The following is a 22,500-nucleotide window of genomic DNA, read 5'->3' as shown; positions in this document are numbered from 1 at the left end:
TATTATTATTATTATTATTATTTTTTTTTCTTAAGGTCGTGAATCTTATTTAGCGATTTAACAGCCAATGTTATTATTATTATTATTATTATTATTATTATTATTATTATTTTTCAGCCAATTATTATTATTATTATTATTATTATTATTATTATTATTATTATTATTATTATTATTTCTTAAGGTCGTGAATCATATTTAGCGATTTAACAGCCAATGTATTATTATTATTATTATTATTATTATTATTATTATTATTATTATTATTATTATTATTATTATTATTTCTTAAGGTCGTGAATCTTACTTAGAGATTTAACAGCCAATGTATTATTATTATTATTATTATTATTATTATTATTATTATTATTATTATTATTATTTCTTAAGGTCGTGAATCATATTTAGCGATTTAACAGCCAATGTGTTATTATTATTATTATTATTTCTTATTAATCTTATTTTATTATTATTATTATTATTATTATTATTATTATTATTATTATTATTATTATTTCTTAAGGTCGTGAATCATATTTAGCGATTTAACAGCCAGTGTATTATTATTATTATTATTATTATTATTATTATTATTATTATTATTATTATTATTATTATTCTTAAGGTCGTGAATCTTATTTAGCGATTTAACAGCCAATGTATTATTATTATTATTATTATTATTATTATTATTATTATTATTATTATTATTATTATTCTTAAGGTCGGAATCTTATTTAGCGAATTTAACAGCCAATGTATTATTATTACGTGATTTAAGCAAGTGCTGTGAAATCTCGTGGTTCACTTGTTAACGTGAATAGTGAATTGTGTACCTGGTGGCTAGTCGAACGTGGTGAATCGCAGACAGGGCGAAAGAGGGCATTAAAAGTGGTATTTTAACACCTGGGGCCATTCCTGTCTATATAGATTTTTGTTAAAATGTTGCTATTACTGCAAATCATAGCAAATTGTTAGTGTTGAGAGTGGGAACATCGATTAGTTGACTGGTTACTGTAAGCTGGTGTTACTTAGCTTAGAAAAGGAATGAAGAAAATGAAGCACAGTAGAGCAATATAGAGAGTGTCGGACCCACTTGTTTTTGTGAACTAAATACTTGGAGCTTTTTTCTGTAGGGTTGTCAATTTTGACATGAATAAATCTCCTCTCAGTTTCTTTGAATCTACTCGATGAAACTTTTTGCGTCCTATAAAACTTTAATTTCAACTTTCAAGTCTTTATTTTTTTATCCCCCCAAAAGACTGGAAGATATTTTAATTAAATAATTGTTCGACTAGTCTTTTTGTACAGCTTCCTGAAGATTGCAAGATATTAATTAGTCAATTATCTGATGCCTTGTAGTTTTCTGAAAAGAAAGCTATTGTGCGGGCTTTGTCTGTCCGTCCGCACTTTTTTCTGTCCGCACTTTTTCTGTCCGCCCTCAGATCTTCAAAACTACAGAGGTTAGAGGGCTGCAAATTGTTATGTTGATCATCCACCCTCCAGTCATCAAACATACCAAATTGCAGCCCTCTAGCCTCAGTAATTTTGATATTATTTCAGGTTAAAGCTAGCCATAATCGTGCATCTGGCAACGATATAGGACATGCCACCACCGGCCCGTGGTTAAAGTTTCATGGGTCGCTACTCATACAACATTATACCGAGACCACCGAAAGATAGATCTATTTTCAGTGGCCTTGATTACACGGTGTACAGAAAACTCGATTGCGCCGAAGAAACTTCACCGCATTTTTTACTTGTTTTTTAATGCTTCTAAAAGTGGGAGGCATTTTTCATTAAATGATCGTTTGATAAAAATCTTTTATATGAACTCCCTCCAAAACACTTAAAGATATTAAATGCTTACTTGATAATCACAAATGTTTTACATCTGTTTACATGTACATTGTACTCCATTTCTGTTACAAGTCTCGCCTTTGTGTGCTTGTCCATGTGGCCTTTAAATATTAGATGAACATTCCAGTTATAGCTCCTTTGAATCAGTCTACAAGGACACACCCTTAATTTGTCACAGCCATTATAGATCCTGTAATACGTACGTATAAAGGTCCTTTATTTGTCACGTATTGACGTTGGGAGAAAGGAGTAACCTATCTTAGCTTTTTTCTTACTGATCGTAAAGAAAACAATATTATTATTATTATTATTATTATTATTATTATTATTATTATTATTATTATTCAGAAGATGAAGCTTATTCATATGGAACAAGCCCACAGGGACATTGATTTGAAATTCAAGATTCCAAATAATATTGTGCTCATTTGAAAGTAAGAGAAGGTGAAGGGAAACACAGAAAGAAGGAATCTCACTTATTAAAAAGTAAAAATAAATTAATGAATAGATAAGAATGTATTAAAATGCAAGGAGAATAGCATTTCTCTTATTTTCTTCTGGAAAGCAGTGAAACTCTGGCTGTGAAAAATTTAAAAGTGCCTGATGGCTTTTTTTTTATTGCGTGACGAATTAGAGCTGGCTCTTAAAGGTTACCTAAATTTAGATAAGGTCTTCGGCATTTTTGTAATGGTCAAGATGTATTGAACGTATCCTGTTACCTAGATGTTGAAGTTACTTTCCTTTAGTTTTTTTTTTAAGTTATTCTTGAGTTTTACAGTATTGTTGCCACATGTAAGGATTACGTCATAGTTTAGAATACTTTATATTCACGGCAAGTTCGAATTTATTTTGATATGCAACTTTTCATTTATTGTTGAACTTCCAGGTTGCCATCTCAGGTGAAGGTGTAGCAGGAATTCTATCTGTTGGATATTGATTAATGCATATCATACTTTCATAAAAAACCTTCCTAGTTTCTTCACTGGCCCTTACTGCTTAGGTCTGAGCACAAATATTACTATCAGTCGTTGATTTGGGTCTGGAAACTAGACTGATATACAAGTATAAAATAATTCAGGTGTTCTTGTGCTCATACCCACGAGATTTTAAACAAAAATAAGTGTATATTTCTTTCATATTTGCATAAACTATTTAACCATTTATTTGTGTTGCCGTATCAACAATATTTCTATATTATTTATTTTGTTTAATCGAGCAAATAAGTTACTTCGCAGACATTATTCCAGGCGTATATAACACCAGTACTGAATCCAGTTCCAGGTTTTAAATCAATAAGTGCATGACTCGTACAGTAGTTGTTCATTGAGCGTATCTGTGGGCTCAGAAATTTTCTTTGTCCGTAACAAAGAAACACAAAAGATGGAATATATTGACCAAACAAAGATGGTTGAAGGTGGTTTTTCTATCTGGCGTTCTGTGGGGAGCTCTTACCCCATGGTTTGTGTATTAGTTGATTGATGGGAATATCTGTGCTGCTATTTTTGGTTGCTAGTCATCTCTGGCGCCACATTTGATTGCTGGTTGATGACCATAGCACCAATATTCTCAATCCTTTGTGTCTGCCGTGACCTACCAATGTCTTTTGCTTGTGAATGCACTTGTGTCCACTTTCCTCACTTTTGATTGTTTTTTTATTAAATTTAATTATAATTAGACATTTTTCAAGGCCGTTCTCTGTTAAATTTGACAGTCTTTTATACATTTTGTTTTTGTTTTTGGTTTTCTTACGCGTGGGATCTCTTTCGAGGGAGGCTGCTAGTGAGGTGAGTGGCCCATTGGCTTGGTATAATGTTAGTGATATTAGAAATTCAGAGATTTGTAGGAATTGACAGATTTCTCTTATCTACTGTCACCTTTTCAGTATCAGTCTCATGATAATTAAATTCTTCCATTCAAGTAAACGAGAGCCCATCCTCTTCCCCAAAGCTTCGTAACACTTGACAAGCGACAACTTCCATTATCACATTAAAAATTTATTATTATTATTATTATTATTATTATTATTATTATTATTATTATTATTATTATTATTATTGTTGTTGTTGTTGTTGTTGTTGTACTCATACTGATAAAAATTTTGATATTATAAGAGAGGGTCGAGACAGTAAATACTGGCCCTAGGAATGTTCCATTGTGTTCCTAAGCTCGTACTAAGGTACATTGATTCTGCTTATAAATATAGGGGTGAGTTGTGAGAGAGGCTAAATAAGTAAGTATAGGCTACCTTAGTTTTACCAGACCACTGAGCTGATTAACAGCTCTCCTAGGGCTGGCCCGAAGGATTAGACTTATTTTACGTGGCTAAGAACCAATTGGTTACTTAGCAACGGGACCTACAGCTTATTGTGGAATCCGAACCACATTATAGCGAAAAATGAATTTCTGTCACCAGAAATAAATTCCTCTAACTCTTCATCAGCCGGCCGGAGACTCGAACTCGGGCCTAGCGAGTGCTAGTCCACAGCTCTACCGACTCGCCCAACGAAGAGCTGTGAGAGAGGCTAACCTCGGGTTGGACGACGGCAAATCTAAAAGTGTAGCCTTATTTGTCGTAAACTGTGTCCCCTTTTAAAGAGGCGCACACTGTATATTGCTTCCTTCGTCAGGAAGCGCAACTTTTCTCTACAACCACCTTTCTTTGTTTTTTTCCATTCAGCCCTGAAATTGCGAAGGAAGCTGTTTTCCTCATCCTATTGGCTATTGTATAATGGCGCGTGTCTGATTGGGTGGGGAAAATTGTGGAATGCGTTCCTGAATGAGACTGTCCTAAGTCCAGTTCCCGTCAATCGTATAGGTCGCCTCGAGTTTCATTGATATAAAATATGGATTATATTTTTAATTCGTTTTATTTTTAATTTTATTGAAAGCTAAGGACGCTGGCATTACACACAGGTTTGCAACAAGACTGGTAAAATATCTAGCAAAGTTAAACTAGTATAAACTAGTTTTTCATTTTTTTTAATTCTTCAAAATTAAATTGGTACATGTTACAAGCTGATTTAGACTATCTTTAACATTCTTCAATACTGAATATATGTCGTGCGGTACAGGGCAGTGAGAGGAAAAAACTAAAATGATTTATTTAAAAGTGGAGCGTAGCAAATTGTAGTCATGCCATTTCTTTGAAGAATTAGTTCGTTCTGAACAGTTTTAGGAAGAGAAATTTGCCAATTTAGGTATTAAGTTGAAAATTTTTTAATGTTAGTGTTGATGATGTATGAATATGTCACGCCAGTTGAATAAGTCGATCAATATTTTTTTAATGTCATTCACATGATGTATATAATTTGTAAATGAAAAATACCTTATTCGCAAACATTTTAGAACTAAAGTATAAAAATCAGTAATTTTTTTCTTTTATGTGCTGACAATTCCAAAAATATAAATGAATATTCAAGTTGACAATATTTTCAAGTACTTTGACAGTTGTGAAAATAAAAAAATTAATTTGTGAGTTATTGATATTCTCAGGTACTTTGACAGTTCTCAAAGTAAAAAATTACTTTTTGAACTAATAATATTTTGAAAGTACTTTGACAACTGTCAGAATAAAAAATGAATTTGTAAGTTATTAATATTCTCAAGTACCTCAAACACTGTTTTATTTCTCTAGTTCTACTATGAACATTCATGCAACTAGGAACTAGGAAGTTGTTAATATTTTCAAGTACCTTCAACACTGTTGTATTCCTCTTGGTCTACCACGAAAATTCTAGCAACTAGGAACGATGAACTATTCCGCTGTTTAATCATTAAGTGTAACCTTGGCATGCATTTAGGTGGTACTACCTGCCAGCTATTGTTTGTTGAGTGATTCATCAATGTTCATCTATTGATCTGTTGAGTCTGTATGTTGTATCTTGTGCTTGGCTGATATATATACATAAATTTATGCTTGGCTGATATGTACGTATATTTATGCTTGGCTGATATTTTGTGGACGAGATAATATAATAATAATAATAATAATAATAATAATAATAATAATAATAATAATAATAATAATAATCCTTGTTTCATAATCACCAGAATGTCTATTATAATTGGGTTTTCTGGTACTGATTATATCTGATAACTGATATCTTAATAATGTTCTGTCAATTAATTCCCGCAAATGATTTTTCTAAGTGATAATAATAATAATAATAATAATAATAATAATAATAATAATAATAATAATAATAATAATAATAATAACATTCCCTCTATCATAATCATCATAATTTCTGTCATATTTTGCTTTTCTGATACTATATCTGAGAATTAATACGTTTGTAATAAAACGCTATTAATTATTTACTTTACCGCAAGAAATTCCAGCAAGTGATATGGTCATTAATTTACACATGTAGAAACTCGCCCATTCATTCGTGACATAGGCATAGGCCTACCTTTTTTTTTTTCCTAGTCCAGGTACAGTTCTGCAGCACACAGTTCCTTAATTACTTTAGCACAAGAAATTTGTACAAATGATAGGCAAATTTAGACAGCCTATAGAAGCCCCTAGCATAGGCCTACCTGTTTTTTTGCCAGTTCAGTACAGTTCAATACAGTTCCTTACTAAGTGGACTTCCTCCGCTCATCACAGTTCGTCGGATACTGCTTATCACTGCTTGGCCCGAAGGTATGCTTCCTGGCCCACACACAAACGCACATACGCACACACACACCACCTACTGCCTCGTCTGTAACTAAGTTTAGCAGGGAAGCATTAACTTTGTCTAAAGCAAGGTAACGCGGATTGTGAGATATTCATTATTCATGGGAGCTGAGTGATTTAACCCGTTACCGGCATTGATTGGCTTAGAATCCAACTGAAAGGTACAAGAGTTTATTTTCCCTTGTACATTTTTGGGGGAGTCTTGCCTTTACTAGTTTATCTTAAGAATTTTTAGCTCTCTCTCTCTCTCTCTCTCTCTCTCTCTCTCTCTCTCTCTCTCTCTCTCTCTCTCTCTCTCTACTGTGGTTCTCATCGCCATTTTTTGGGCAGTTTTGCGTTTATTAGTTTCTCTTAAGAACTTTTACCTCTCTCTCTCTCTCTCTCTCTCTCTCTCTCTCTCTCTCTCTCTCTCTCTCTCTCCCTGTAGTTTTAACTTAATTTTCTTTAATCTGAGATGTATATTATTTTTTCTGTAACATTCTCTCTTCACAAATTCGTTTCATCTTCGTCTGTTTAAATTTCTCTGATCTTTCCTTATGGAACCGTTTTAATGGTCTGCAAGAAGCGATTATACATGCATACATGCATGCAAGCGTGCATGCGCGCATATATGCATTTATGGATGCACAAGAAGCTTCATTATAGCAGAAAGAGGTCCAAATTTCTCGTCACCGAGATTATAGCAATTTCATGTGGACTCTATTTGTTCATTTGTTATTCCGTGTTTGTCGTCTTTAAACCAGCATAATAATAATAATAATAATAATAATAATAATAATAATAATAATAATAATAATAATAATAATAATAATAATAATAATCATAATTATTATTATTATTATTTTTTTTTTTTTTTTGGTCTGTCACAGTCATCCTATTCGACTGGGTGGTTTTTATAGTGTGGGGTTCCGGGTGGCAGCCTGCCTCCTTAGGACTCCATCACTTTTCTCACTATGTGCGGTGTTTCTAGTAGCACACTCTTCTGCATGAGTCCTGGAGCTACTTCGGCATCTAGTTTTTCCATATTCCTTCTTAGGGATTTTGGGATCGTGCTTAGTGTTCCCTATGATTATGGGTACAATTTCCACTGGCATATTCCATATCCTTCTTATTTCGATTTTCAGGTCTTGATACTTAGCAGTTTTTTCTCTTTCTGTCTCATCTACTCTGGTGTCCCATGGTATTGCGACATCAATGAATGATATTATTATTATTATTATTATTATTATTATTATTATTATTATTATTATTATTATTATTATTATTATTATTATTATTATTATTATTATTAATTCCTTCACTGCCAAGAAAGTTACGCCTTCTTTTTGGTTTGCATGTTCGTCTGTTTGTTACAGGATAAAACATCTGACCAAAAGTGGTCGTCGTGACTTGCAGCGGGCTATTAGATTTTATGAGGGATGGGATTGTAAATTTTTGGGAGATTTGACCTTTTCGTTGGTGTATTACTCAGCCTTGAACTGTCTGATGTTATCGTGCATAAATTTATATATATGTGTAGAATCTACTGGTCACTTCTACCAGATACATATGTAATTGTAATAGCCACAATGCCCTCTTAACTTCTCGAATTCTTCGCTCTTTTTTGGATATGCTCGTCACTACAAAGCCGTAAAGATCCAGGTGCGAGAAATTGAAGTGGCTTGGATGTCCGATCGCGGGAAATGAACCCGTGTCACCATAATCACAAGGAGGTCACGTTGCCGACCTGACCAAGAGACCTCCTTATCTTTACAGCTTTGTAGTGACAAACATATCCAAAAAAGCGCGAAGAATTCTAGAAGTTAAGAGGGCATTGTGGCTATATATACATATATATGTATATATATGCATATGTGTATATATATGTGTTTATTTATATATATATATATATATATATATATTTATATATATATATATATATATATATATATATATATATATATATATATATATATAATTTGTATGTGTATATATATACACACATACATACATACGTACGTACAGTATATGCACGACAGCATCAGATAGTTCATTGTTTTATTCTTGATAGTGAAATTAGGACTATCTAATACTTCAATAGTATCCTATCCTGTATCCTATTTTCCGCACAGGAACTTTGTAATTCTGACCCTTAAGATTACTGAGGACAGCCTGCCTGCAAAAACTTACCTTGGTTTTAAAAGGTTGTTTCTCGCAGGGGGAGAGGGGTGGGGAGTAGTCAGTCGGCGAAATGCATAATTTACAGGCCAATGGACTTATTGACCTTTCGCGAGAACGTTCGTGACTGAAACTTTCGCGTCGGTCGTGTAAGTTCAAGAATCGATTAACAGATGTTTTTACGATCAGCTCATATCTTGTGGGTTGTCGATTATAAGCTTATGGTCCAGTGATATCTATAAAAGTAGTGTATTTTATTATTTACATTTGTATTTATTTCTCTAATCGATATATAAACATTGCCCGATCAGCTCTTATGTTTCGGTTTGTCGATGATAAGCATAAAAGCCCAGGGATATCTATAAAGGTAGAGTGTTTTATTATTTATTTGTTAATCCTTGTCACTATAACTGTGTCAGGTGAGTGGTTCTGCCTAATAACGCATAATGTAATGTTTTGGTCATTCCTTTTTTATTATTGTATTTTATAATTGACTTACCTTTTTATATGTTAATTTATTAATTTGTTAATTTATTTTTTATTTTCTGATAAGTGATCTCTTCTCTCTGAGTTTCCTATTACCTTTTGTTACTTCTTTCAAATGAACACCATGATATTCTTTGGCCCCTGTGGACTTGTTCCATATGAATAGGGTTCATCTTCAGAATAATAATAATAATAAAAATAATAATAATAATAATAATAATAATAATAATAATAATAATAATAATAATAATTATAATAATAGTAATAACAACAACAGTTCATGGTTTGAAGTCTGAACGTAATTTTTTCAGGTGTTTGTGTGTCTCCTTTCACTTATCAGTGAAATGGGTGCGAGTTTATTTTGTTGGTTCGTTTTTTTCTCTCATGCATTAAAATCCCCTGTTCTGGGAGTAAGGGGAACGAGAAACCCTAATTTATTTTATCTGTTACTGTTTCATGATACATCATTGCTTAACAAGGTTGTGGGAGATTTTAGTTTAAAGATGAACAGTGTGAACATTCCCATAAATAGCTCTTAAATGAATGACTGCTCACGGATTTCCTAATCTACAATTTCTAAATGAATCTTTGGTAGCAGTGGTGATAAGATTTTTATTTTATTTTCTGCTGCACTTCTACATTTTTCAATTTCTTTTATTCCAACACAGATATCAAGTGCTACAATTTTCTACAGAGAGCTATTTCAGCGGGCCTGGCTTTCTGGGTTTTACGTGAGTGTTCAGTTAATACACTAATCTGTTGTAGTATGACATATTTATTCCATGTAAATTTTAGGCATTTACAGATACACTAATCTGTTGTCATATGACATAGACAGTTATTTCTTCCATGTAACTTTTAGTTTTTTTTTTTTTTTTTACAAATGTTCTCATCTCATTCTTGCACTGTTTCTTGATTTTTGTGAAATGGCTGAAGATTTCACCTTTACAACTTTATTAACATTCATGGGAACTTCATGATAACTGATTTTTTCTATGCTAGAAAACTAGAAATTCATGACTTTAAAGAATTTGTAAATAAATAATAAAAGTACTGTTTTTAGGATGATTAAACAAAAATTTTAAATCATCAGGGAATTCGTCCTTGCCAGATGAAAGGATAAAGATTTTATTCTTTTATAGAAAAATTTATAAAAGTATTGTGTATAGGATAATTAAATACAAGTAGTTAGAGTTTTAAACCATCTGGAAAGTCATCCTTGATAGATAAAGAGATAAAGAATCCTTTTCATATAGAAAAATTTGCTCAGCAAATCAGACATCGGATCCTTCAAAACATTAAATGAAAACCGATTCAAAGGTCATGACCTTGATATCTTAGTAAATTCGCCGCTTTTAGGAGTCACTGAGAATTCATTGCAATTTAAAAATTGACTCAGAAACGCAAAAGATTTAAGGTCAAGGTATTTATCATCTTGGGAATAATTGGAAATTAAAAAAAGATTCCCAAATTGGGTCAGGAGAATAATATAAGATGGCTTATTGCTGAAATATGAGATTGTGTACAACGTTTTGCAGAGATAAATTGTTCAAATTGTTTCGTTTTAATCCAAATATATTAATTAAAACGTAGAACATAAAAGTAGATTATGTGTATTTATCAGAAATAAGATAAATTTTTCATATAGTTTCGTTTTAATTCAGATAGATCTCCTTAATTAAAAGACAGAACATAAAAGTAGATTATGTGTATTATGTATTTTCAGACATAAGATGAATTGTTCATATTTTTCGTTTTAATCCAAATTGATTTGCTTAAAAGATAGGACGTGAAGTTAGATTATGTGTATTATGTTTTTTTTTTTTTCAAAGATAAGATGTTCATATAGTATCGCTTTAATCCAAATAAATTTGCGCTAAAGATCGAAAATAAAATTAGGAAATTTCAGAATATTTCGTATGCAAATAAAAGTCTAAATCCGCTTGTAAAATACCTGTTTGGTTAAGAAACTTTATTTGGCATGCAGTGGCTTTCTCGGAATCTTATCAAGGAGTGCTTCAAAAGGTTGTATCCTTTATCTTAATTCGTCATTTTTTCATCTTTAATTGTATATTTTATATTCATTGTTGATTTCTTTTCCTTTGTGGCATTATTAGTTTTCTATAAAAGAAAACTATTGAGATGGCTATTTGTCTGTTCGTCCACACTTTTTCTGTCCGCTCCTCAGATCTTAAAAACTACTGAGGCTAGAGGGCTGCAAATTGGTATGTTGCTCATCCACCCTCCAATCATCAAACATGCGAAATTGCAGCCCTCTAGCCTCAGTAGTTTTAATTTTATTTAAGGTTAAAATTAACCATGATCGTGCGTCTGGCACCGCTGTGGGCGCCAACAACACAGGCCAACGCCGGACCGTGGCTGAAAGTTTTATCGGCCGTGGCTGAGAGTTTCATACAGCATTATACACTGTACATAAAACTCGATTGCGCCCACGAAACCTCGTTGCATTTTTTGACTTGTTTCTTATTGAAGGTTAATTTTCTAAGTCTTCGTATTTAGTATAGTTTCGTATTTGCAGTTTAGTAAAAACCTTAATTTTCCCTCATCTGTGCCATTATCGATAGTAGGCTAAGTGTTCATTTAATTTTAATTTTTGTATAATTTTTGGTGTTGTAGGTTAATTCTTATTTCTTTCTATATCAATATTGATATTGGAGGTAGTTTCATACATCTTCATGCTTATCAATTTTCATACTAATATATATATATATATATATATATATATATATATATATATATATATATATATATATATATATATATATATTATATATATATATAAATATATAAAGCTTCTGTTGAAGTCAGTGGCATTGTTCACAGATACTATCTTATCAAGACTTTGAATCAGTCTGCACTTCTTTTCTCCTCTGGCAAGCTTCCCAGGAAGTGAAAAAGAAGGAGGTACAGACTTATTCAGAGTCTTAACAAGAAGATAGTATCTGCGAACAATGCCACTGACTTCAATAGAAAAATATATACATTACATACATATATATATATATATATATATATATATATATATATATATATATATATATATATATATATATATATATAGATAGAGAGAGAGAGAGAGAGAGAGAGAGAGAGAGAGAGAGAGAGAGAGGTCATGAAAGCCCTTTAGTTATTAGTATGAAAATTGATAAGCATGAAGATACATGAAACTACCTCCAATATCAATATTGATATAGAAAGGCAATAATGATTAACCTACAATATCAATATATATATATATATATATATATATATATATATATATATATATATATATATAATATATATATATATATATATATAAATATATATAATTATATATATATATATATATAATTATATATATATATAATATATATATATATATATATATATATATATATATATATATATATATATATATATATATATATATATATATATATATATACTGTATATACACACACAAAGAGGAGAGAGAGGTCATGAAAGCCCTTAGCTATTAATATTAAAATTGATAAGCATGAAGTTATATGAAATTATATATACATATATATATATATACATATATATATATATATATATATATATATATATATATATATATATATATATATATATACAGGTGAAATTAATGTATAAGTAACCATATTAACTAAACAACTGGGCCATCCAAGTGGTAAAAATCTATTATAAGATATTCAGTAAAACACAACGATTAAAAATGCTGCCTTTATTTCAGCAACGGTTATACATAAGAAGAGAAATTGTCTTGTTACGAGAATTCGAAAGTCTCCAATCCTCGTAAACTGGAGTCGAACATCATAAAAATATCACATTGTTCATATTAGTAACCATTAAATAAATTTGGATAAATAGTAGCATTAATAAATATATAAACAGTTTGTTCATTAATGTTTAAATAATTGGGAGGGGTAATAGAGAGAGAATGTAGAATTGGCTAGGCTATGCTAATCGTTACGACAGTAATAAATTGTACAAAAATATACACAATAAAAAGTTTGCTGAACTTTGCCTATAAAAAACAGTATCATAAAAAAACCTGAGTGAGGAATTGATTCAGCATTTATAGACGACGTGATCCTGAGCGCTTTCTAAACAACGCTGTTGAACACGTCAATACTGACGGTTTTGTGTTCCACTCGAATGTCAGGGGCTGAACGTGGCCACCGGGAATAGACGGAAATTTTAGATCAAATGTTTCCTGGTGTTGTCAAAGTTATTCTATTTAAATTTCCTAATTTATATGATAGATATATAGATAGGTAGAAAGATATAGGAGATATCAGGTCAAGCGTAGTTGAAAAGCCTCTAAATGTAATTCATTCAGCCTCTGAATTCAAGAATCGATTTTAGTAAATGGAAAATTACGTTTAAGAACGATTACCGCTTGTTATGACGAACAAACGCGGTATTTATATGTGGTGAATCTAGGTAAAGTTTATAATAATGAATATAATACATCAAAACCTGTTGTTTGATCCAAAGGATAAGTCTATCATCTATTGGGGATAGAAGTCACATCTGACTGAGAGAGATTTTTTTTAAAGTAGGTCTATGATTAAATAGAGAGGTGATTAAATAAATAAATAAATAATTAAATACGAATTAAAAGTAAGATCGATACACAAGTAAATAGTAAATACTTGCTACAATGGGAATTGGCGAGTTTAAATCCTTCAGATGCATATCTTCATAGTACTAACGTACGGTTTGAATATTTGCTGCTATATGCGTATAAAATAATACTACGGGCTATATTTACAAGAGAGGCGGTCTCCAGAAAGGAGCTGAAATCGGCAACGACGACCAAAAGCGACCTAAAACGACCAAAGCAAACTGGAAATCCAAATAGGATTCCAGGTCTGGTTGTCAACGGGTCGCTCGCCTCGCTCAAGCAATAGCTGACCTAGATTCTAGATAGACTCCTTTCTAACACCGCCCCTTGGGAGGGAGAGAAAGATTGAGCTGGTTCAGAGAGAGAGAGAGAGAGAGTTTCTCTCACCTGTAACGAGAGATGAGAGGATGGGTTACGGTAGGGTGTCCGTCTGTGGCCAGGGGCCTGTGAGGAGAGGTGTGCACCTCTTCAAAACCGGTTTTCCTAACGGTGCATCTCTCTCTCTCTTTGGGGAGGACGAAGATCGCTACATAACCCTGTTCCTGTGCTACCCACCTTCCTCTTCTCTGGACCCTAGGCCGAATTTCTTGGTTGCTTACTGCTTCGAGAGGATTTGCAGTCCCTCTACACACCCTTAGCATGGAGTTTTTGCTTGAAGAATCTGATTGCATAAAGTATGTTACTGAAATCTCTGACTGTAAAGACAAACACCAGCAAAGAAACAAATGTTGTTTGTGAGGTGACGCTGGAACCTGCATCTTGCCTTACTTTCTATATCCTCTTAACCTTGGCACACCTTTCGTCCCAAATAACTAGCAACGGCCGAGGAGAGAGAGAGAGAGAGAGAGAGAGAGAGAGAGAGAGAGAGAGAGACGATAAAGAGATGATGATATGCTTTGGTGTGACTAAAATTGAAAATTTATGAATCCAAAGATACGCACGGATGCGCTGTGTGAATGTGTGATGAATTTCTTGTGCAGGATGAATGACGTGTGACAAACGATGAGTGAAGTGAATTGAAGCGGGGGAGTGACTGAAGCATGAATTTGTCATGTGGCCTATTTGTGACCTATTTGGCATAAATCTTCTCGTAGATCGGAAGGCAGTTCTACGGCAATAACACAAATCCACGAAATTTAGAAATTTATGTAGCTTATGTTTTTTATATATAATTTGAGTTAATAATACTTCTTGGAGATTAAAAATTTATTTTAACGGAATAAAAAGGAGTGGACTTAAGGGCATCCGGAATTCTTGGCACGATGCCGTTAAAGAGAAAACTACCTCCAAGGTATGTAACCAGTCAGAGCCAGAACTACCTGTTTGTGTGACGTCAGAATCTCACCTTGCGGGAAACAGCGAGCCATATGAGAGAAGAAGAAGAGGAGGAGGAGGGGGGAGGAAGGGGCGGATAGAGTGGCATGGGTTAATAGATAAAAAATTTAAACAAGTAAAAAAATAATCCCCATAAATGGGGGAGCTACAACAACATCCTAACCTGGTTCCTCTCGTGTCCGTTGACACACTGAACTAGTGCCGGCTGTTGGGAGACCTCTTATCGCCTTCAAGAAAATGCAAGCAATGCTTCGCTATAATGACGTCATAAAAATAAATAAGTAAAATAAAAGAGTTTTATGGGCGGAATGAGAAAGCTGACCCTAAAAACAATGCCATTGTCTTCATGAGTGTAGTGGTGGTGGTGATGTTAGCGATGGAATGGTGATTTTGAAACGGTGATTGTGAAAGGTATTTATGATGATGCAGGTCAGTGATGGTGATGGTTAAAATTATTAGAATTAGGATAATTAACACTGATTATGATGATTTACGGTAGTGATATGGTGAATGGTGGAAAGGCAATGATGAGGGTGATGATGGTCGGGGCCGATGGCAATGGAGAATAATGAAAATAATGAAATGATTCATGAAAATCATGAGAATGAATAATGGTAATGAAAATAATATTGTGATGTTGATGGCCAGTGACTGGACATTAATTGTTCGTGACAGTAATGATGATATGATGATAATGCTCAATGAAAGTGATGCCAGTAATGGTGAGGACAATTAATTAGAATAATGAATGTGATCATGAATGTTAAAATGACGGACTGTTGAACTGCCTCTTTGAAGATAGCGAGATAGGAGATTGTGTGTGTGTGTGCATGTGTTTGTGTTTATGTGGTTTTGATGATCAGCAGAGCGTGATCAATAAATGGCTTACGTGTGATCCGATTTCAGTGATGAATGAGTGAATGGTGAGGCGCTAATGTGGGCGATGAATGAGTGAGTGACGGAAGCAGGTGGATTAAAACAGACGGAGAGAAATCTGGAAGGGATGAAAAATGCTGTTGGTGATTTGCGAGAAGTTTAAGGTAAGGATGATGCTCTCTCTCTCTCTCTCTCTCTCTCTCTCTCTCTCTCTCTCTCTCTCTCTCTCATATAATACTTTAGAATTTTCGTTTTTCTTGGAAACGATTCCCGTGAAATGAATAAGTGAGTCCACTTGTTATTTATCGTCACTTTTCATAAAAGATTTTGCTGTTTCCTGTTGATTGTGTGCAATATCTCGTTTCGTAAGCCACCGTGGACTTGGATTTGAGCAGAAGTTATAAAAGAAGTGTCTTAAGTAGGCCTAGGTGCATTAATTCGTGTGTCTGAGTAGGCCTAGAATCATTATTTCGAGTGTCTAAGTAAGCCTAGATGCATTGATTCGATTAACTAAGTAGGCCTAGATGCCTTAATTCTAGTGTCTTAAGTAGGCCTAGATGCATTAATTCGAGTGTCTATTCAATTCGAGTGTCTTAGTAGGTCTATATGCATTAGTTCGACTGTGTAAGTAGGCCTAGATGCATTAATTCGAGTGTTTAAGTAGGCCTAGATGTATTAATTCGAATGTCTAAGTAGGCCTTGATGCGTTAATTCCCTGTAACTACGACAACTCTTTATGTATCCGTCATCAGGCTTCACCCAAGAGACGTGAGCGACATCATATCACCATTTCGAGTCCTATAATGGATTTATTTCTGTTCTCGCAAAGTTTTTCCATTTTTGGCACCTCGGAGGCCTATCCAAACCAACCAGCTATTGTTTACAACTCGACTTTGTTTTCCCTCCACTGTCAAAGGGGAGCTATTTGTTTATTTTCTTTTATTTCTGTTTACGTTTAGTTTTTTAATGTTTTGGCACCTCGCAGGCCTATCCAAACCAACCAACTATTGTTTGCAACTCGACTTTGTTTTCCCGCCACTGTCAAAGGGGAGCTACTTGTTTATATTGTTTTTTTTTTTTTTAGCTCGAGGCCGCGTTCATGAGCAGAGACACCTTCTGGAACGCGTTCATGATGGGCTTGTGGGAGAGCTGGGTCGTGTCGATGTCGCACTCTGGGTATTTGGCGTTGCAGTCTGACCCGTCTTGACCTTCTCTGGCTGCCTTCAGGTACCTGAAGAAGCGCAGGATCCTCTCGTCGGATACTTTGGGTCTCTGGAGTTCCTCCAGTTTGCTGGAGAAGGAGTAAGGATAATAATAATAATAATAATAATAATAATAATTGTAAAGAAATCTACATAGCTGTCTGTGTATTCTTCACTATTTTAGTGACTCAAGCGATTATGAGATTTTTATAAATAATAATAATAATAATAATAATAATAATAATAATAATAATAATAATAATAATAATAATAATAATGCAACTGCTGGAGTTCTTGTCGGTCGTAGTAGGCAAGTAATTATATATATATATATATATATATATATATATATATATATATATATATATATATATATATATATATATATATATATATATATATATATATATATATATATACGAGTGTATCTGAACAGAACATATATTATGAGAAATATTCAATTATCTATTGTGCCTTAATTATATTTGAACTTGCCAAATGAGTCATCTGCAGTTAAAATGTTTATAAATCAAAGTATAAATAAGTATTCCAAATAAGAGATCCGACCAAGAATAAAAAAAAAAACACTTCATAATACAAAAAGCAATTAGAGCAAGCGAGATCGCAGTTGCTCACGAGAGAACATCACGACGACTTACACAGTCAGTTGGCGAGAGAGGAAGTCGCTGTACGGAGTGTAAACATCCGGGTTCTTGTAGATGTTGCAGACGACCTGGAAAAACGAGAAGAGTCGCTTTCAGTTTTCTCTCTCTCTCTCTCTCTCTCTCTCTCTCTCTCTCTCTCTCTCTCTCTCAGCGGTAGAAATTGACTGTTACTTGCGTCTATGACTTTAAAGTTGCGGTGACCTGTTATTTAATAGTATGAAATCAATCAGTCAGTCAAGTAAGCAAAAAGGCTGTCAATCAACCAATCAAGCAGTCAAGGAAGCAAGCAGTCAGTCTATCAAGCAAGGAAGCAAGCAGTCAATTATTCAGTCGAGCAAGCAATCAATCAGTCAATCAATCACTCACTCAAGCAATCACTCACTCACTAAGTCAGTCACTTACTCAAGCAAGCAGTCAGTCAGTCAGACAGTCACTCTCACCTGTTCCCTGCATCCCTCTTCCTGCACTCCCAGCTGGTGGAAGATGACGTCAATTCGAGAAAGTCTGGAGCCGTAGAAGGGGTCCAGGGCGTAGATGGGCATCGGGGTCGTTGTCGTCGGCGTCGTTGTGGGCTCGGTAGCTGGCTTGGGCCCAAGTCCGAAGCCCTGGGAGGAGGAGGGGAGAGAGAAGGAGGCGCGTGTTTGAGGAGAAATTTTGGCTTCGTCGGATGAAGAAGAAGTCCGTTTGACGGGGTCAAGAACTTTTTTTTTTCTGGTGATGGAATGCTGATGTAGATGGATGATAAAATATTTTTGTAGTTGGATGAAATGGATGAAGGAATGTTTATGTAGATGGATGAGAGAGTGTTTATGTAGATGGATGAAAGAATGTTTATGTAGATGAATGAAAAAAAGTTTATGCGGATGGATGAAATAATGCTTATGTAGATGACTAAAGAATGTTTATGTAGATGAATGAAATAATGTTTATGTAAATTGGATGAAATAGTGTTGATTGAGAGGTTCCTGAAAGTCTATATGGATGTATGAATAGAAGTGTTTTGATAATTAATTACAGTTATTCATGAACGGGAGAATAAAGGATTTTTTTGATGACAAAATGTTTACACAGATGGATGAAAAATTACATACTTTGTCGTGGATACAAGTAAGACCATAGAATAATTGTTTGATGAATGGAGCTGTGAGGTAATGGAGAATTAAGATGAATAAATAGAAGAGAATGGTCTTCTGGACCTTTAAGCAACTAAATTTGAGATGTGAGTCCATTATATAGGAGAAATGTTACGGGAGTTGGTTCCTTTAAGAAGTGTTTAGAAATTTCTTTCTTAATCATAAATCATGGTCTATAATTCAAAAGTTAAGTTAGTTTGTGTAGTTCAGTCTGTACTACAGTCTGTACTACTAGACATATCATGGATTCAGCAAAGTCGTAGAAGACAAATATATTCATAAGGAATTTACTATGATAAGTCTTCATCCTTTAACTACGAGCAAATGTTGAGAGTGTTTTTACAGAAGAAAAGTACCTTTTGTTATTTTTGGATGAGTTTTGGATGAATCTGATGAGTTACATGGAAGAATGACGTCTCTTTAGTTTCCTTGAAAGGAGTATTGGTGCAAAAATTGTGTAAAAAGTGAGTAAAAATAACAGGGATGAAAACAGCAACAGATAGGTAAATAGATAAGCAGATAGTTAGGGTAGAGTGTTTTAAAAACTTCATATATAATTAACTTACTTGGGCTGGCCTGTGGTCCACTACTTTGATGTTGGTTGGAATGTTTGTTCTGACGAAGCCTCCGTCCTGATTTGCCACAAGTGCCTGCTGATTAGGGAACTCCTGAATGGCAGGCTGTATTACAGGTCTTTGCTGTTGCTGTGCTAAGGCTGCTGCTTGCTGTTGCTGTTGTTGTGCTAAGACTGCTTGCTGTTGCTTTGCTAGTGCCACTTGCTGCTGTTGCGCCAAAGCCGCCTGCTGTTGTAGGATAGCTGCTTGCTGTTGTGCAGCTTGTTTCTGTGGCTGCAACAGAGATACAGCTGGTTGGATGACGGGTCCTGTCGGCTGCTGTGCTGCTGGCCTTGGCTGTGGCTGTTGTTGCACAGCTGGTTGTGGCTGCTGAGGAGCTGCCTGTACAGAATACTGTACTAAAGGTGCCTTTTGCACTGCAGGTGGAGTTGGTGGAGGAGGAGCAGCAGGCGCCGTTTGCTCTAAGGGCAGTGGCTGGTGTACAGGCAGGGGCTGCTGTGTCTTCACTTGCTGCTCAGTAGAGAAAAAGGGATTTTTAATTAGAGAAGGAGAAAGATAGTCTAAGGGAGCTGTAGAATTAGTTTAGTTGAGGATATAGATTTAGCCAAACAAATAACCATTTTATCTTCTAGTGGTCCTCTGGACTTACATCAGAGATCTGCTGCTGCTGCTCAGAAGAAGAAAGAGATTTTTGAATTAGAGAAGAAGAACGATAACCTAAGGGAGCTATAGTGTTAGTTTAGCTGAGGATATAGAAGACTTAACCAAACAAATAACCATTTTATCATCTAGTGACCCTCGGGACTTACATCAGAGTTCTGTTGCTGCTTAGTAGAAAAAAAAAAGATTCGTTAGAGAAGAAGAAAGGTAATCTAGGAAGATGTAGAGTTAGTTTAGATGAGGGTACAGAAGATTTAACCAAACAAATAACTGTTTTTTTCATGTAGTGAGCCTCTGGACTTAGTTAGAGATCTGCAGCTGCTCAGTAGAAATAAAAGGCACTTTTAATTAGAGAAGGAGAAAGATGGTCTAAAGAAGCTGTGGAGTTAGTTCAGCTGCTGGGAATATTTAGGAATTTAACCAAACAAATAATCGTTTTATCTTCTACTGACCCTCTGGACTTACATTGGAGATCTGCTGGTGCCCAGTAGAAAAAGAGACTATTAATTGGAGAAAAAGAAAGATAGTCAAAGTAAGCTTTAGTGTAAGACTAGCTGCTGGGAATATGGAATATTTAACCGAATAAATAACACAACAGCTTGATCACCTAGTAACCCTCGGGACTTACATTAGAGATCTGCTGCTGACTCGGGGAAGACTGCTGGTGTCTCTGAGGCCTCTTCAGCTCACGAAGGGAATCCTCTTTAGTCTCTGGGGCATTGGGCACCACGAAAGACGAGGACGTGACAACTCTCACCGACTTCTGAGTGGCTGTTCGGACGAATACAGCCGGTCTAGAAGTCACGATTGCCACTGGAGTCGTGGCTGGCGCTGGAGTGGGTCCGGCTGTGGTCTTGAACACGCCTGTCGAGATAAAAAAAAAAATGGGTTGGGTAAATAAAGTGGTATAAATGATTGGATAGATAATTGTACGTAAGTACACAAGTATATGATGTGTTTTTATTCGGTAATTATACTTAAATACACGTTCAGACACACACACACACACACACACACACACACACACATATATATATATATATATATATATATATATATATATATATATATATATATATATATATATATATATATATATATATATATATATATATATATATATATCTTCTTCTCAAGCGAATCTCTTTTTTTCTCCTTGGGAGGGTGTGTTGCCTTAAATATTCAGCCTTTCGGTTTCATTACAAAGTCCTTAGGGATGAGATTGGTGTGTTGTCATCTTTACGCTTTTGCCCCTTAATTGTATGGAAGGGGGGATGATGCTGTTAATAGAAGATGCCACGCATCTGAATCTCAGCGCGAATTTAAAGACGTGGCTGCTTGTCTCTGCCCTTCTCAACCCTTGCTATGATCCGCCACAGTCGTCTAACTATCAAGAACATCTTGTGTTTAGTTTAAGAAGGAGGCTACATATTTCCGCTAGGGATTCTATCGCTGCTTCTCTGACTACTAAGGCAAGCAACAAGGCCATAAGACTGCGATCCTCACGCGCGCACATACACACACGCACAAACGTCCATATATATATATATATATATATATATATATATATATATATATATATATATATATATATATATATATATATATATATATATATATATATATATATATATATATATATATATATATATATATATATATATATATATATATATATATATATATATGTATATATATACACACACAACACTCTAGGTATGTTAAAGAACCCAGGTTCAAATCTTGCACAGTGACAACATTAAACATATAACTAAAACCTAGGCAGAGTATCCATAAATTTATTTTTTGTTGGCAACAGCGATAGTCGTTAGGTAGTAAACAGCACGTCTAGACTAGAAGTTAAGCCTCGGGCTGAGGACTAGCATTTCTGACCCTCACTTATACTACCGCGAATTTTGACAGTATGGATAAAATAGTATCAAAAGAAAGCATAGAAACTCTGTACTTAATTGTTTCATGATAATGTGCCCCGTGGGGGGTTAGTGCCGTCAGTGCACCTCACGCGATGCACAGTAGGCATTACTAAAGGTTCTTTACAGCGTCCTTTCAGCCCCTAGCTGCAACGCCTTTCATTCCTTTTACTGTCCTTCCATTCATATTATGTTTCTTCCGTCTTGCCGTCCACCCTCTCCTAACGATTATATCACAGTGCAACTGCGAAGTTTTCCTCCTGTTACATCTTGCAAACCTACCTACTCTCAATTTCCTTTCCA

At 34.4% G+C, this 22,500-nt stretch overlaps 2 protein-coding genes across 4 annotated transcripts in view; one reads left to right on the top strand and one right to left on the bottom strand.

Moving 5' to 3' along the window:
* LOC136845301 (uncharacterized) overlaps positions 1 to 22,500 on the top strand; it is a 567,827-nt gene that overhangs the window by 380,524 nt on the left and 164,803 nt on the right. For 2 of the 3 annotated variants that reach the window (XM_067115499.1, XM_067115498.1), the window contains one exon: positions 9,853 to 9,915. In XM_067115499.1, coding sequence (XP_066971600.1) covers positions 9,853 to 9,915 — 63 coding nt within the window. Of the gene's footprint in view, positions 1 to 9,852; positions 10,071 to 22,500 lie in introns of those variants that run through there. The other variant, XM_067115497.1, reaches the window with a different exon arrangement.
* LOC136845298 (uncharacterized) overlaps positions 12,900 to 22,500 on the bottom strand; it is a 15,117-nt gene continuing 5,516 nt past the window's right edge. The window contains exons 3-7 of the mRNA XM_067115491.1: positions 20,895 to 21,130; positions 19,598 to 20,116; positions 18,339 to 18,503; positions 17,893 to 17,966; positions 12,900 to 17,322 (exon numbers count right to left, since the gene is read on the bottom strand). Coding sequence (XP_066971592.1) covers positions 17,112 to 17,322; positions 17,893 to 17,966; positions 18,339 to 18,503; positions 19,598 to 20,116; positions 20,895 to 21,130 — 1,205 coding nt within the window. The 3' untranslated portion in view covers positions 12,900 to 17,111. The remainder of the gene's footprint in view (positions 17,323 to 17,892; positions 17,967 to 18,338; positions 18,504 to 19,597; positions 20,117 to 20,894; positions 21,131 to 22,500) is intronic.

This window comes from Macrobrachium rosenbergii, chromosome 13 (genome assembly GCF_040412425.1).
Source record: "Macrobrachium rosenbergii isolate ZJJX-2024 chromosome 13, ASM4041242v1, whole genome shotgun sequence".
NCBI lineage: Eukaryota > Metazoa > Arthropoda > Malacostraca > Decapoda > Palaemonidae > Macrobrachium > Macrobrachium rosenbergii.
The sequence above is the reverse complement of the archived record's forward strand: the minus strand, read 5'-3'. Positions and strand labels throughout refer to the sequence as shown.